The 13,367-nt window shown below is 45.2% G+C and overlaps 1 protein-coding gene across 1 annotated transcript; it reads left to right on the top strand.

Moving 5' to 3' along the window:
- Positions 1-8,267: 8,267 nt before the first annotated feature.
- Positions 8,268-13,103, top strand: Exosc3 (exosome component 3). Its single transcript, XM_036177081.1, has 4 exons — positions 8,268-8,619; positions 9,170-9,319; positions 10,098-10,249; positions 12,762-13,103. The coding sequence occupies exons 1-4, from the start codon at positions 8,287-8,289 to the stop codon at positions 12,961-12,963; spliced, it is 837 nt and encodes a 278-aa protein (XP_036032974.1). The 5' UTR covers positions 8,268-8,286; the 3' UTR covers positions 12,964-13,103.
- Positions 13,104-13,367: the final 264 nt, after the last annotated feature.

Below are 13,367 nucleotides of genomic sequence, written 5' to 3'. Positions count from 1 at the left end.
AACTTGCTCTGTAGACCAGGATGGCCTCAAACTCACAGAGTCTGCCTTCCTCTGCCTCCCAAGTGCTGGGATTAAAGGTGTGTGCTACCACTGCCACCACCATTGCCTAGTATACCTTTTTTTTTTTTTTAAATAAAAAAATTGTTGCCAGGCATTGGTGGCGCACGCCTTTAATCTCAGCACTTGGGAGGCAGAGGCAGGCGGATCTTTGTGAGTTCGAGGCCAGCCTGGTCTCTAAAGCGAGTTCCAGGAAAGGCACAAAGCTACAGAGAAACCCTGTCTCAAAAAACCAAAAAAAAAAAAAAAAATGTTTTGTTTGTTTGAGACAGGATCTACATAGCTTTGGCTGTCCTGAAACATACTATGTAGACCAGGGTGGCCTTGAACTCACAGAGATCCACCTGGCTCTTCCTCCTGAGTGCTGGGATTAAAGGCATGTGCCACTAGGCAGACTTATTTTTTTAAATTATATGGATGTGGATGTATGTGTCTATTTGTGGCTATGTGGACTTCAGTGTAGTTGCCCACAGAGGCCAGAAGAGGGTGTCAGATCCTCTGACACTGGAGTTACAGGCAGTTGTGAGTTCAAATCTCAGAGTTTGAGGCCAGCCTGGTCTACAAAGTGAGTTCTAGGATAGCCAGGGATACACAAGGAAACCCTGTCTCAAAAAACCAAACAAACACCCCTAGAATGTGCTTAGTAGTCTCATAATATATATATTACTATCACCCAGGAGGCAGAGGCAGGCAGATCTCAGAGTTTGAAGCCATCTGGTCTACACAGTCAGTTTCAGGAAATCCAGGGTTACCATAGCAAGACTCTATCTCAAATAAATAAGTAAATAAGTAAGTTGGTCCTAAGCATAAGGGTTTCATTTCTTTTCTTGAAATATGGTCTATGTAGCCGAGGCTGATCTCAAACTCATGGTCCTCCTGTCTCAATTTCTGAACGCTATGATTATACACATGATATTGTGCCCAGCTTTCTCATGTCCGTCCTCTGTCTGTCCTTCCTTCCTTCCTTCCTTCCTTCCTTCCTTCATCGTTTTTTAAAACAGGGTTTCCTCATAGAGATCCCCCTGCCTCTGCCTCTGCCTCCCCAGTGCTGGGATTAAAGGCTGAGCCGTGAACGCCTGGTTTCGTTTCTTTCTTGTGTTTGCCTGTTTCAATAATCTATGTCTAGTCACTATGAGAATGCTCCCTAGTCTTCATTATTAAGTCTTCTCTGTCACTCTGCCAGTGCTCTCTGGTCTTCCTTAGTGAAGTATTGTCGGAGTGAATCAGGAGCCCGACTCCTCCACTTTTTACTGGTGTTCTTCATGGTAGTTTTGCTATTCTGGGTTCCTTAAGTTTTCCCATGAATTTGAAAAGTCATTTCTCAGTTTCTACAGTGAAGCCAGTGGGAATTTTGACATTTTATAGGTTCCTCAGCTTTGCACGCCTAAGCTTGCCTCTTAAGCACTAGTATTGCAGGTGCACACCAGCAAACCATTAATTAGATCATAATGCCTTTCAGCCATCTTAGAAAATAGGTTCTAGAGTCTACACTGGCACTTCCAGCTTTTTTAATGAGTAAAAAGTTCATTTTTGTCTCAATGCTTGAGAGGATGCAGTCCATGATTATCGTGGAAGAGAAACCGTGGTGGCTGGTGGCTCCATGGCAGCAGGAATGCGCCCCTGGGACTCTGTATCTTGTCAGCAGCAGCTCAGCTGACAGCTTATTCTGTTACATTTGTTCTCCAGTATTTTGTTCCCTCTGATGTTGCTTTTACTGGAATCATTTCCAAACGTCACCCGTGGGCCATTTCTTTCCTTTATTTCTAGACAAGGCCTCAGATAGCCCAGGCTCACTTCAAGATCACTATGTTGGGCCCGACTGTGGTGGCACATGCCTTTAATCCCAGCACTCGGGAGGCAGAGCCAGGCAGATCTCTGTGAGTTCGAGGCCAGCCTGGTCTACAGCTCGAGATCCAGGACAGGCACCAAAACTACACAGAGAAACCCTGTCTCAAAAAAAAAAAAAAAACAAAAAAACAAAAAACAAAAAACAAAAACAAACAAACAAAATCACCATGTTGAGCTGTTTAAGTGTACAAAAATGCAATTGATTTCCTTATATTGTTCTTGAATCTTGCTCCCTCGTTGAACTTGTTATGTTTTATTTTGTGGAATCCTTGGGATTTTCTCTATGTTAGATCATGTCACCTGCACAGTACCTGCCTTGTACTATCTTTGCTTCTATTGATCATTTTTATTACCTTTCCTTACAGAATTGTCCTTGGTAGAATTTCCATTATAATGTTAAACAGAGCACCAAGAGCAGACCTCCTTGGAATTTGTCAAATGGCATACATGCATCCACTGAGCTGTGTATTAATTCTTCATGCTTGGTATTTTTCATCAGAGAAGACACATGACCCTAGGCAGACTCTCATTGTTATTACGGCTACATTACTGTTACTATACTTTTTTATCACTATGTTGCCTCTGCTCCAAATTCACCTGCTCTGATAAGATAGATCTGGGCATTTAAACCATTTTCCTTTGCTATTATGACAATAAGCTTAGTATACAGAAAGCCCAGAAGAAGCATTGCATAAGGAACTGGGTTTGCTTCCTGGGCCCAGTGTGCTCATCAACATAATACTAGGCATCTTCCCACTGGAGTCAATGAATTCTCTAAGGACAGAGACCAGGGTTCAGCTTGCCTGACTTACTCAAATAATCTGCTCAGAACAAATCTTTACATAGCTGTTAAGCCTCAAACCCAAGACAAGCAGCTGAGATGCCTATTTAACATATTAAAGCTGGACCTGGCTACCAGGTTCTCCCAGCATCCCTCAGTCCCTAAACTGTTGCAAGGTATAATGGCATACCCAACCCTCTCCCCTGAACTGTCCAGCTCAGGGGCCAGGCTGCCCTTCCTCCAGAGGCTCTTTCCTATATAATCCAGACATTTTGGTTACCCTTCCCCTTTGGATCTTTGGTCTTCTGGCAGCTGCACCTGACTCCCCCTTTTCCTCCTTCCCCACTCTCTTAGCCTCCCCACACGGTCCAGCTCAGTCTGGACATTTCCACTCTGGACTCACCCAGATATCCCTGCCTCTGATTATGCTCTCCCACATATCTATACTAAACTTTTTCCTCCACCATATCTAGGAGCCCTTTCCTTTTCTTTTAATTCCTTTTTTTTTTTTTCATTCTATATGTCTGACAGGAGAGACAGAGAAAAAAAAGGGGGGGGACAGCCTGATCATCTCATTAAGGCAGGATAGCCTTACCCTGCCAGCTAATGAGGGGCTGGAGGGATGGCGTGGTAGTAAAGAGTGCTTGTGGTCCGTGCAAGAAACTGGGTTTGATTTCCAGCACCCACTCTGGTCAGCTCACAACCTCCTGTAGCTCCAGATGCCCCATTCTGGCCTCCATAGGCACCTGCACCCACATACGTGTACAGACAAAATATACACATTAAAAATTTAAAAAGTAATTAAAAGATTGCTAATGAACAATCGCTTAAGTCCAATTTCTTGTGACCCATGTGTTGGTAAAGATAGTTTTGATTAGCCTGGTGGTGGTGGCGCACACCTTTAATCCCAGCACTGGGGAGGCAGAGCCAGGAGGATCTCTGTGAGTTTGAGGCCAGCCTAGTCTAAAGTGTGAGATCCAGGACAGGCACCAAAGCTACACACAGAGAAACCTTGTCTCGGAAAAAAACAAAACAAACAAACAAACAAAGATAGTTTGTTTGTTTGTTTTTGTGGAGCTGAGGATTGAACCCCCGGGCCTTGTGCGCTTGCTAGGCAAGCGCTCTACCACTGAGCTAAATCCCCAACCTGAACAAAGATAGTTTTGATTAACATTTTGTCCCTAATACTTCTCTAGCCACAATCCTGCAGAATATAACTAAAAAAGTATCTTCTTTGAAGGCAGAAAAAGGAACACGCCAGCACATACTTTTCCTAACATCTAAACTTAAGATATTAAGTGGCTTCAAAGGCCCCAAATCGATTATACTACTCCCATTTGCTCACATTTTCACTTGACTCTTTTCAAGTGGACCTTGTCTTTTTGCTTAATAAAATAAACGCGCTTTGTGTCACTGTGACTGGTCTTAAAATTCTTTTCTGTGCTGTTATACTAGATATGGGTGAGAACCCCGGAGGATCAGAGTGCGGACGCTGTAGTTCATTTCACTTCAGGCATTACAAGTAAGCAACGGAAAAGAACCAGAGGTTCCTTCATTCCAACTTCCGCTTTGGCCACCACACCTGATAACCTGAGTTCTACCCACGGAACTAATGTGGTGGGAGAGAAATGGCAACGGCAATAGTCCTCGGACATCCACGAGTTCGCACCCCTAGACAAATAAATATGAAAACAACCCCCCCCCCCAAAAAAAAAGTGCGGGAAAGACTTCTAGGAGAAGTCTGGAAGACTTGGGTTGAGGTCCAACTTTTCTGGGTGGTAACACCGGGTTGGCTGCTCAGAGATGAACACCTAAATGGTCTCCACTACGAACTCTCAATACAGATGGCCTGGTCCACTCGGGCAATTCAGGAGGAAGCCGCACGTGCCAGACTGAGAACGAGGTTCCCACGTGGCCCTGCACTGTCGTCTAGGGTCCTCTTTATTCCCCACTGGCCACAGCCATTTACATCACCATTAAAAGGGCCTGTCGCCCCGCCTGACTCCAGACTGCCCCTCGTGCAGCCAAAGTCCCGAGGGGTTTTGAGCCGGGTGGCTTCAAGCGGGGCTCCCCCCTGCACGCGGGAGGGCTAACACTCACACTCACCGGCTGCCACGGGACCCCGAGGCGTCGAAGCACAAACATGGCGGTGCACACTTAGCAGGTTTTCCAGCGTGAGGCCCTCTGGGCATGTCGGGTGGGCGGTGCTTACAAGGGCCCGCCTCTTCCGGCCTTGAGCTTTGGGTCTCCAATGACTTGACCTTCCTTGTTTATTGAATTCATCCCGGAGTATGATGGAACCCACGTTTTCCCTTTTCCCTTCCAAAAAAAGTTCACCCAGTATGGCTCCCGCGTGAGATTTCTTACCCTTATTTCCTCGGGAGACTCCAGTCTACCCGAGGTAGGTGTTGAGGGCCAGTCCTGGGAACATTCGGTCTCCCTCTCTGCCTTTAAGAGGCCTGAAGTCATTGCATACCCTAAAAGGCACAGCGTTGAGCCGTTTTGGGCTTGGTTACTTAGGTCACAGAATACCTATGGGGTCCAAGCCTTTTGGAGAGTTGGGTTGTAGAGGAAGAAAGCACAATTTACCACTGCCCAGGGACCGTCTGCCCCTGTAAGAGACACTTAACCAAAGTTTAGAGGTCTTGATTAGGTTCATTTTCTCTGCCAGTTAAAGAAAGGCTGGAGAAATCTGGAACTCAATAGGTGGTAGCAGAAGCATCTCAAATAAGGAAGACAGAGTCAGCAGTTGCAGAAAGGTGTTTATTAGGGAGAGGAGACACACACATGCAAACAAACACAGAGAAAGACCCTCTGCCAAGTAGAAGGGGAAGGACTCAGAGCCGAACAATGCAGTCTCTTCTGGACGGCTGGGGGTTTCAAAGTCTCTGCAGGGTCTTCTCCCCTAATTCAATTTGAAGAAGCTTGGCTGGTTGATTGACCCAGACCTGTTGTATGACATGTCCTGAGCAGCCTTGAACCTGTTGAACCAATGCATCAGCAGGGATCTGCTGAGGGGAGAGAAAAGTGTGGGAGTCCCTGCAAACTCGGCTACCAGCAGAGAAAGATCCACGTGAGGGAAGGTGGAAACTCCATTCAGCATGACTTAGCCAGTGTGAGTTCAAACTTTTGGAATCTGACCCTGAGCAGCTTATTTTATCTTAGTTACACATTTCAACAGTAAAACTTTTGGAAAGGGTTTCCTTCTGACAATTATCACAACAGAGCTGAAGGTATGACTACATTGGAACTCCCTTGCAAAGTATATGGCGTTGGCAAAGCACCTGTGACCTCTTCCACAAGAGTGGGTTCTGTTGACTGAGAAGCAATGCTCAGGATAAGGGGGATTGGGGGGAGATCTGGCTCCACAGAATAGCAAAATCACCAGTTATTAAACAACATCCACTTCTGCCTTACTAGTGAACAGGTGTCAATTTCTTCCCTTTAACAATTCTGGTTTCTCTAGTACTATCTATGAACACATGGCCTGGCTTGTATCAAGTTAGGAGGCTGAAGAAACCAGCCATTTTGAAAATTCACCACTTGTTACCTAGTCATGCTTCTCCTTCCGCTCCCTACTTGCCTACCAGAGAGTCTCTCCATCTCTCGATAGGCCTAACTAGCAGCCCGACTGCAGCACAAGCTGTCCTTCAGTTGGTCCCACAACACCCAGAGATTAAACGGCTTGCCAGCATCTTGCCAAATTTGGAGGAAGTGTGATGGTCTGTTGACCGCTCCTCCCCCAAATGAAAAAATTCGAGTTGGCAGCAAAGAAATGAACAACTGATATCGGTCAAGGTCAAGGCCCTCTGTGCTGCTGGAGAACTGAATCAAAAACTCATTGAAGATACCAACTGAGAAAAACCAAACAAGCTATATTCGGAAAAAACTTTTTCCTAGTTAAAAGTTCAGCCATCTTTCTGTAGGCAGAATAGAAAGGTAAAGCCTCCAAACCTAGCTCGCATTTAATTCCCAGAGGCCCTTAGTTCCAGCATGGCTTGATACTAAGCCAAATGAGCAGACACAGGATATGAGGGCTCCAAATGGACCCCAAAGCCAGAAAACTGGAAGTTCTTAAGTTCCTGCATTGTGGATTTGGAATGTAACAGTTTCTCATCTAGCTATCAGTGAAGGGACTCTGACCAGCTCAAGCATAGCAACAATGGCTCTGGTAGGCTTTGTTCTTTCCCCCATGCCTTCTGCCTTGTTAAAAACCATTAGATCACATCCCTAAAGCTAGCCCCCAAAGTCTATTCCCTTATTTGACCACTTCCTCCTTCTGAGGCTGACTACCAAGGTCCAGCTATCAAAATATCAGTTCACCTAACTAACATGCTTTTTTTGTTGTTGTTTGTTTTTTTTTAAGATTTACTTATTTATTATGTATACAGTGTTCTGCCTGCAGGCCACAAGAGGGAACCAGATCTCATTGTAGATGGTTGTGAGCCACCATGTGGTTGCTGGGAATTGAACTCAGGACCTCTGGAAGAGCAGTCAGTGCTCTTAACCACTGAGCCATCTCTCCATCCATAATTGACATGCTTAATCAAAATATACCACCGCATTAGCCCATTCTAACACAGACCTTCCTTTTTTTTTTCCTTCTTAAAAACTACACCTGCAGGTTCATTTGCTGCTTTTTTTTTTTTGGCCTGGCTCAGCAGCCACTTCAACTTTTCTTCCCTGATTAATAAAGGATCTCTGTTTGAGCGTGGTTTGTGCATAATCCATCTCCCCCCACCCCATCCACCGTGGGCTCTCCTTCAATCAGTGTGCTCCAAAAGAAATAATGGGCAAGAATTGTTTTGAGTTACTGATTTTCCTAAGCCATGTAGGGATAACTCAAGTAGGTGAAAAGGTGTGATGTGTTGCAAGGTGGTGGGGGTAGTGAGTCCTAGAGATTAATACACATAAAAGTGTTACATCTATTAGATACTGTGAGCCACGAACTAGAGTTGACAGCACAGCAAAGGAGACAAATGGGTACGACCGTTGCTGTTCTTTCCTTCTTTTTTTAAAAACAATTTATTTTTGTTTTATATGCATTGGCAAGTTGTCGGCATGTGTGTCTGTGTGAGGGTTCAGATCCCCTGGAACTGGAGTTACAAACAGTTGTGAGCTGCCATGTGAATGCTGGGAATTGAACTCGGGTTCTCTGGAAGAACAGCCAGTGCTCCTAACCACTGAGCCATCTCTCCAGCCTCTACTGTTGCTCTTTCTTCTTTTATTCTTTATGTTTTACACAATTTAAATTGGTAGCAGCAACCAAACAAGCTATATTTTGAAAAAAACTTTTTCCTAGTTAAAAGTTCAGCCACCTTTCTTTAGGTAGAATAGAAAGGTAAAGCCTCCAAATCTAGCTTGCGTTTAATTCCCAGCATCGCTTGAAACTAAGCCAAAAGACCAGACACGGGATGTGAGGGCTCCAAATGGACTCCAGTCGCGCGTTTCTGGAATGCCCACCAGCTGAAGCGACAAGTTAGCAGGATAAAGTTTAATTCAGAAAGCCCACAACTACCGGAAAGGGATAACCCTGATGGGCGGGCTAGTGCATGCGGAAGCGGAAGTAGGATAGCGGAAGTAGGATACCGGAAGTTGCGATGTCTCCCGCTATGGCCGAAGTGCCGTCGGTTGCGGCGGCATCCGTGGCCGGCTGCCGGGCGCGGGTAGCGCACAACGTGCTGAATCAGGTGGTTCTCCCTGGGGAGGAGCTGGTGCTGCCGGAGCATGAGGACGTAGACGGCCTTGGCGGCGCCGGGGAGCAGCCGTTACGTCTGAATGCGGGGGCGCGCCCGCGGCTGCGCGTAGTGTGTGGCCCGGGTTTGCGACGCTGCGGGGACCGCCTGCTGGTCACCAAGTGTGGCCGCCTGCGTCACAAGGAGCCCGGAGGAGGCGGCGGTGGCATTTACTGGGTGGACTCGCAACAGAAGCGGGTGAGCGGACGTCGGAGAGGCGGTGCTGCAGCGAAAGTAGAATCCCGGTTCTGGAAAGACTCCCTGCAAGTGGGAGGAGAGGTTAAGGCGAGCCTTGAACTGCGGTAGCCTCTTAGGTCCCTCTCTGCATCTCCTTTAAGAGGAACCACATCCTGAGAAGGGCGAAAGGAGAAAAGGGCTAGAGTAGGAAGCTGCAGGCCTGCCATTTGGAGTCCCATTTGCAATGAGTCTAAACCACAGGGAGTTAAATTTCTCGTAGAATAAGTAAGAACTTTCAAGTAAGTGTCTAATGGATGGGCTTCCTTGACTGTAAGGATTCTTGTGCCACCGGATGTATAAAAGATGCTGAAGTATGAAACCTGACCCAGGGCAACTCCGGATTAGAGGCTACAAAGTTGTCCAGACTGGTGCGGGCTGGTTTTGAATTTCCAGCTACCCGAGGAGTATGAATTGGGAGGCTTGGTTGAGACTCACCCTGAGTAACCTTGATAAGACGATATTTTATAGTAGTGTTCGTGTCGTTTATGGTTGTTTTTATTCTGTTTTGTAGTATGTACCAGTGAAAGGAGACCATGTGATTGGCATAGTGATCGCTAAATCTGGAGATATATTCAAAGTTGATGTTGGAGGGAGTGAGCCGGCTTCTTTGTCTTACCTGGCATTTGAAGGAGCAACTAAAAGAAACAGACCAAATGTGCAGGTAATGATGGGAGCCTTTGGTTTCTACAGTAGGAAAAAAATAGTCACTCCCCAGAAATTTAACTGTCCAGAGAGCTACAGAACTGTCTCCAAAGCGCAAGCTATCTTTCCAGTTCTCCAGGATGGTTAACAAGAATTCCTTAGGTGCTGCAGCTCCAGAACCAGTACCATGTGTTTGGTTGGGTGTTCTCCCAGGTTGAAGGGTTGGTTGTCTGCTCTTCCCTTGTTATGTCCTGTTGTGTCCATATCCACCTCACAAGGAAAATGGCCCCAGTCTAAGGGCCACTGTCAGCTATATGTTCATCGTGGCTCTAAGTCCTTGGAGCTGACAGAGGAGTGATCTCATTACTACAGGATTTCTGGTTGGGCTTTCTGGTTAGTTGAGCCATAACCCTCTTGGGGATGCATGTGAGCCAGAAATGTGATGGCGTCTATGCTACTTTTCATTCAACTCTCACTTGATTGTGTTTCATCTCTTATTTCTACATGCTGATCCCTTTGTCTGCACGTGGTCAAGCATTTGCTCCCTTTTGACAGAACTGGGCAGCAGTCTCATTAACACGCCTGCTTCCATCTGTTGACATCCTCATGGTGACATATTCACATTCTTTTTTTTCTTTTATTTTATATGTGTGGATTTTTTTAAAGATTTTATTTTAACCTCTGAGCCATCCCTCCAGCCCAAGGTTGCTGGCATTTTTGCCCATGGAACAGAATCAGCAGCAGCACCTACAGGATATCTGGATGAAGGGAAGTGGACTTTAATTTTAATCTTATAGGTTGGAGATCTCATCTATGGCCAGTGTGTGGTTGCTAATAAAGACATGGAACCAGAAATGGTCTGTATTGACAGCTGTGGACGGGCCAATGGAATGGGTGTGATTGGACAGGACGGTCTGCTCTTCAAAGTGACTTTGGGCTTAATTAGAAAGTAAGTTATGATACTTGTTAACTGCCCTGCTTTAATGAAAATTTTAAAATGTTTTTTAATTCTTTGAGAATTTCATACAGTGTATTTTGTTGATCATTCTCACTCCCTATTCCTCCCTGTAACTTACCCAGATCCCTTTCCTAACTCCTTCCCCTCCCTCACCCTACCCTCCCTAAGTCTGAGTTTGTGTGCCTCCCCCCCCCCCCCCCCATTTATTTTTTTTGGTTTTTCGAGACAGGGTTTCTCTGTGTAGCTTTGTGCCTTTCCTGGAACTCACTTGGTAGCCCAGGCTAGCCTCAAACTCAGAGATCCGCCTGGCTCTGTCTCCCAAGTGCTGGGATTACAGGTGTGTGCCACCACCGCCCGGCTCCCCTTTCTTTTTTGGTTTTTAGAGTCAGGTTTCTCTGTGTAGCTCTGACTGCCTTGGAACTATGTAGACCAGGGTGGCCTTGAACTAAAGAGGTCTGCCTACCTCTGCCTCCCGAGTGCTGGAATTAATGGTATGTGCTACTACTGCTCAAATTCTTGTTGTTGTTATAGTTGTGTGTGCCTCTTTTTGAAAATGAATAAGCCATTGAATCTAATCTGTGCTGCCCATATATAAAGTGTAGGAACATCCACTGCAGTGTGGTCCACCTACCATCAGCTATATCCTTAGAGAAAACTGATTCTCTTCCCCTAGAAGCCATCAGCTGCTGTCCATAGTTCCTCAGTTAAGGGTAGGGGCTCACCTAATAATTATTACACCTGTGATGAAAAAGAAATAGGATTTGGATTCTTCATTTACAATATCTTGGTTTTCTTCAGAGTTAGTCAGTGTTTTAGGAGGCTGGAGAGAAGACTCAGTGGTGAAAAGCACTAGCTCTTCTTCCAGATGATCTGGGTTCAATTTCCAGCGACTACATGGAGGCTGACCACTAGTTCCAGGGGATCCAATGCCCACTGCTGGCCTCAGCAGGCACTGAGAACATGTGGTGCACAGACATACATAGCAAGACCAACATAAACATAAACCAAAATATTTTAAAAGTTAAACTCATTAATTTGGTTCTGCCTTCTTAATGTAAACATTCGAATCCAGATGGTAATTGGCTATATGGTTTGAGTGTTGGTATAGTGCCTCTGTGTGTGTGTCTGTGTCTGTGCGTGTGCATGCTTGAGTGTTTTGCCTGCATGTGTATATGTGTACCTAGAACATGCCTGGTGCTCCTGGAGCCAGAAGAGGGCATCAGATCCCCTGGAGCTGTAGCGACAGATGGTTGTGAACCACCATGTGGGTACTGGAAATTGAACCTGCTGCCTCTGGAAAAGCAGTCAGTGCTCTTAAGCCATCTCTGCAGCCCTTCTAGTGCCTTTTCTGATAGTCACACTTCAAGTTTATGCTGTCCTGTCCTTCTCTTTCAGAAGGCCTCCTGCTCTTTATAACTAACATATACCATATGTGAAAACCGGTCTTTCCTTAATTCTAAGATACTTGAATATGGATGCAGTGTGCATTTGTATAGAATTACCAAGTGTTTGTAATATCAAACGCAGGCAGGGTGATGTGCTCATTAAGCTTGAGCCATGTAGAGATGGTTCCTGACACTGTCCTGGAAGATTTTACAATTCCCACTGGGGCAGATTGTGTTAGGGTATTTAGACAGTCACCTACCCAAGCTGTGTCATATTAAAGGGCTGTACTTTTAAAGCCACTAAAGTTCAGAGCTACCTTCCTAGGTTTCTCCTTGCTATTTGTCCTTCACATGTGGAAACTAAGTTTGAGACATATAAGAAGCATGTTATTGACTGAGCAGCAACCTTGGTTTCATAGATAATACTCTGAATTTAATACCAGGGAGGAACTAAAATGAGCAGGAAAGTAAATTTAAAATATTCTGTTGGCACTGTAGGTAATAATAATAAGCCAGGCAGTGGTGGCGCACACCTTTAATCCCAGCACTCAGGAGGCAGAGGCGGGCAGGCGGGTCTCTGTGAATTTGAGGCCAGCCTGGTCTATAAAGTGAGGACCAGGACAACTAAGGCTACATAAAGAAACCCTGTCTCGAAAAACAAATACAAAAAAAGTAATAATAAGGTATGATCCTCAAGTCTTAGAATTAAGGTGTTCAGGAGAAGAGACTTTATACATTTACATGTTATGTAACATTGGTGACATGATTGTAAACTCTGGTATGACAGAAAAGTAGAAGGTTCTTGGAAGAAAGGGGGCATTGAGCTGGGCACAGTGGCACATTCCTGTAGTCCCAGTTACTTGGGAAGGCAGGATAGTTTTCAAACCTCCAAATCTGAGCCTGGTGTAAGTGATCTAGCTAAACCTCATCTTCAGATAAAAAAGGGCTGGGGGAGGGTGGGACAGGAAAAGGGGCAGCAGATGGCATCACGTGCTTGTTTTGGGAACCATGCTGAGGGGACTTTGAATAACCACAGAGAACTACCCAGAAAAGGAATCTCTCCAGGAGACCCACAACACACCCTACTGCTTTATTAAATTGTCTTGTTTTTCCTACAGGCTATTAGCTCCAGATTGTGAAATTGTGCAGGAACTGGGAAAACTCTATCCGTTGGAGATTGTGTTCGGAATGAATGGAAGAATATGGGTCAAGGCAAAAACCATTCAGCAGACTTTAATTTTGGCGAATGTCTTAGAAGCTTGTGAACACATGACAACAGATCAAAGGAAACAGATCTTTGCCAGATTGGCAGAAAGTTGACATGAACATCTCTTTAATGGCTCATTTTAGTCAAGAGCAAGTTTCTTGGGGAAATCTTTTTTTCAGATGAAACTCTATCAGATCTTCAGAAGATGCATATTGTTTTTCTAAGATCCAATAAAATATTTTTATAAGAGTTACTGGTCTTTACTCATACATGGATAAGAAAATTGCGATTTTTTTTTTTTTCCGAGACAGAGTTTCTCTGTGTAGTTTTGGAGCCTGTCCTGGATCTCACTTTGTAGACCAGGTTGGCCTTGAACTCACAAAGATCCACCTGCCTCTGCCTCCCAAGTGCTGGGATTAAAGGCGTCCGCCGCTGCCACCGCCCGGCTAATTTTTTTTATATGATAAATTTTGTATATAGTATTGTTTGAAGTTACCTCCCTTACTTCTATAATACA

Source organism: Onychomys torridus, chromosome 2, assembly GCF_903995425.1.
Source record: "Onychomys torridus chromosome 2, mOncTor1.1, whole genome shotgun sequence".
NCBI classification, from domain to species: domain Eukaryota; kingdom Metazoa; phylum Chordata; class Mammalia; order Rodentia; family Cricetidae; genus Onychomys; species Onychomys torridus.
Note: the sequence above shows the minus strand (reverse complement) of the source record. Positions and strands in the feature narration are given on the sequence as shown.